This window comes from Amblyomma americanum, chromosome 2, assembly GCF_052857255.1.
Source record: "Amblyomma americanum isolate KBUSLIRL-KWMA chromosome 2, ASM5285725v1, whole genome shotgun sequence".
Classification (NCBI taxonomy): Eukaryota; Metazoa; Arthropoda; class Arachnida; order Ixodida; family Ixodidae; genus Amblyomma; species Amblyomma americanum.
The window spans coordinates 221,427,040-221,430,554 of record NC_135498.1 but is presented as its reverse complement, the minus strand read 5'-3'; the positions used below and the strand labels follow the sequence as shown (position 1 = coordinate 221,430,554).

The window sequence follows — 3,515 nt, the reverse complement described above, 5'->3', positions numbered from 1 at the left end:
AGCCCTTTCTGCATAGGCAAAATCCGTTGTCAACGACTTATTTGGTTAAAATGCCTCGCGGTTAGGATAAGTAGCAAGTTGCTGGAGTTGCCCTCGCCTTTTACTCAATGTACTATGGTGGGAAATATCATGTGGCCTAAAAAAAAACACGCCGATTGCTAAAGAAATGTAAAGACTCTCAAGTGTTTTAAAATTAAAGCCAATAAGTCGGTCGACGGCGTCGAAATGAAATAAACAGAACCGCCAGGAAATGAAAGCTCCAGGCAAAGTTTACATTGAAGTTGCCTGTGGCGCCACCTCTCGGATGCGACGCGGACTGCGTCAGAGGAGCGGGGGAGTAAGCCCACTGCCCCCTTCTAGTACACTGTAGTAGTATGGTGGCCATAGCGGTGGGAAACGCGCAGCGGCGATGCATGTGAAACGAAAGTTCGCGAACCGCTTCGCAGCGCCGCGCCGCTGTTCGCTCTGTTCGCCAATTCGCTTGCATGTGAACCGCCCTTAAAGGGACACTGAGGAGAAATTGAAGTTGGCTTGTATCCATAGAATAGCAGCTCCTGATCACAAAAACGCCACTCTTACTGAAAACAAAGCTCTTGTAATGTAGAAAATAGCAAGAACCAAAATACAGGTATCGCCGCCACAGGCCAATCTCGCAAGTACAAGCGTGATGACGCCATAGGACAAGAGACGCCACCTTAGAGGAATTTTTCTTACTTCATGGAAGTCCCGAATCTCTGAGGCTTGCAAAGGAAGGTTGCGCACAGCACCGCTAGCCGTCAGAAATCAGGGAGTCTGCGTTTACGTCACGACTCACGTCACTCCGTTCTGTGACGTCATAAGAGTTTCCTGAGCTTGAATCAGAGGGGCGGGAAAAACTTTTTCAACTTCGAATCCAAATTTCTTTGAAATAAATGCATCTTTCGCGCCCGGACAAGCGGCAACAAAGCCATGAAATGGCGAACTGTCAGATTTTGCTAACAAAAAAAAAATTGATAGAGTTCTCCTCAGTGTCCCTTTAAGGTTGCCGTCGCCGCTGAAAGGGATGATTAGCTACGGACAAGGGGTAACTGAGGGGTTTACCCACGTTGTCTCCCCTCACCCGTCTGGAGACGCCAGTTCGTATGCCCTCATGTGTTTGGTCGCCCTCTCCTGCCGGCTCCGAGCGACGACGCCGGTAGACGAGACGCCGAAATAAGGGCTGTTGTACAATCGTTTCGGAGCGCCTTCCGCCAGGTCCGCTTCGCGAGCGGACCGCCAGTTTTCGGCCGCCAGCCGGACGTGAGGCGGAAAGGTGTTGTACGATCACTTTAGGTCCATTCGTTTCGGCTGCACCTTCTGAACTGGTTCACAGCCGGTTCACTGCGGTGCACGGACGGTTCAGCACTCTTGCAGCCGCAGTACAGTGGTGCAGCTAGAGCGCGATACTAGCGCCACTCTGAAACGAATGCTGAGGTGCAGATGTTTTGCAAAAGATATGCAAGCCTTCTGCTCCCTGTGCGCCGCTGTGCGTGGTTGTGCCTTGCACTGTCCGTACATACGCTCAAATTTTCGCGTTTTCGCCGGAGTGTTTGTGTTCCCTTTTTTTCCTGCTCGTGGTGCCTAAAGGACGATGTTAACTTGTGATGCGCTGTCAACTCTTGTCGACGTAGCCATGGAGCTCATAGACTCGGACAGCGACGACGAAATCGACGACATGGCTGTGGTATTGGCTGAAAAGTTGGTGAGGATGGACAGAAACCGCGTTCCGCGGTACTACGAGGACGTAGTTGGAAGTTATTTTGATTTTGAATTCAAGAGACTCTTCCGGCTTTCACGCGATACTTTCTGCAATCTAGCAGCTCGCTATGAAACGTCTCAGTTCTTTCCAGAAGGTCACGGCGGGCGCCCTCGTATCAGTGCTGAGATGACCTGTCTCGTTGTGTTAGGTTATCGGGGAAGCCAGTGCAGCATGTATTCTCTCGCAGACAAATTTGACATATCGGAGTCCTCGGTGCATGCGTGCATTGAAAGGCTGCTGAACTTCCTGCATAGCATCAGTGGAGAAGTCATCTCATGGCCAAGCCAGCAAGAACGAGAGCGTATCAAGGCAGGCTTTTTGTCAAAAAGTGCAGGCAAGGGACCGCGGAACACTATTGGCTGTGTGGATGGTTGCCACGTGGAAATAAACACCCCGACGGAGTCGGCCCCTTCATATTTCAACCGCAAAAAGTTTCCCTCTGTGATCCTCCAGGGAATATGTGACGACAGGAATAAATTGATGATCCATAACAGCGCGACAGACGGGACAAAGAAGAGGAGACACAACACACAGCGCTGTGTGTTGTGTCTCCTCTTCTTTGTCCCGTCTGTCGCGCTGTTATGGATCATCGTCAGCACCAACTCGCCCAACAACTGGTATTGTCAGGAATAAATTCATTGATGTGTTGGTCGGGTTCCCAGGGTCAGCCCATGATGCTAGAGTTCTTCGTGAAGGCCCCTTCTATACGACGAAGCAGAGACAAAATGCGGCGATGACTACCTGCTGGGAGATAGTGCATACCCGTTGCTGCCTTGGCTGCTTACTCCCTACAGAGACACTGAGCACAACTTCCAGGTATGGAAGAAGAAATACAATAAATGTCATTCCCAGCAAAGAACTGCAATAGAGAACACATTCGGCCTTCTCAAGCAGCGGTTGAGAAGGCTGTATCTGGCTGATGCTGTTACCATCAAGCAGTGCTGTCTGATCATCATGGGTGCATGCGTATTGCACAACATGTGCAATGCTGAACGGGACTTCTTCGACGAGCTTCAGCAAATTAGCAGAGGTAGGGAATGATGATGAAAATGACATTGTCGACCGCAGTTTGGTAGTGTACAGCGAAAGCCTGCGAAAGGCCATAGCACAGAAGCAGTGCTGAGTCCATATTCTCCTGAAGTGTGTGCCACTGTCAGTGTTCTTGTGAAATGAATAGTGCAACATCGCATGTTTACTATTGCAAATAAAACAGTGTTTAAGCACATTGTCTGATGGAACACAAAAATTTATTTATCTTTATTAGTGTTTGCCACCTTCTCAACAGCCGTGACGAGGCGCTCAAGTAGAGTCATTTTTTGTTGAAAACGCTCAGATCTTTCTTTTCTTGCCTCCCTGAATTCATCAAGGAGGCCCTGTACTGAGCTTTCCTTGCGCCTTTTTTTTTCTGGCAGGTTTTGCTGTACCGATGTTGATGGCTGCGGCTCTTCATCCAAACAGCTTGGTCCTTCAGTTTCGTCGCTACAATGTGAAACAATGGAATGCTTAGCTTCTGAAGAGCTGCAGCTTGAGAATTAGTAGTAAAGGAACCCACCTGCTTTTTCCTATTGTTTTACCAGGTGCGAGGAGCACAGTTGGCGCTATATGGTGTTCTTTCTCAAGAACTTCGCTCAACTCCCTGGAAAAAGGAAGACAAATTAGAAGCCTGAAAAAGCACAATGCAGGAAATAGACTAATACGCTCACTCTTCATGCTCGCATGAAGTCCTGGAATGGCCAGA

General features: G+C 49.1%; 1 protein-coding gene across 1 annotated transcript; it reads left to right on the top strand.

Annotated features, from left to right (window-relative positions):
- The first annotated feature begins 1,466 nt into the window (after positions 1-1,466).
- Positions 1,467-3,284, top strand: LOC144120379 (uncharacterized). The gene is made up of 2 exons (XM_077652733.1): positions 1,467-2,237; positions 3,190-3,284. The coding sequence occupies exons 1-2, from the start codon at positions 1,610-1,612 to the stop codon at positions 3,282-3,284; spliced, it is 723 nt and encodes a 240-aa protein (XP_077508859.1). The 5' UTR covers positions 1,467-1,609.
- The last annotated feature ends 231 nt before the right edge of the window (positions 3,285-3,515 follow it).

Excerpts from the sequence above, each read along its gene's own strand:
- LOC144120379 (XM_077652733.1), top strand. The coding sequence starts at position 1,610 with ATGTTAACTTGTGATGCGCTGTCAACTCTTGTCGACGTAGCCATGGAG. Across the intron at positions 2,238-3,189 it reads TGTGATCCTCCAGGGAATAT|GTTTTGCTGTACCGATGTTG; the intron begins GTGACGACAGGA and ends TTTTTCTGGCAG.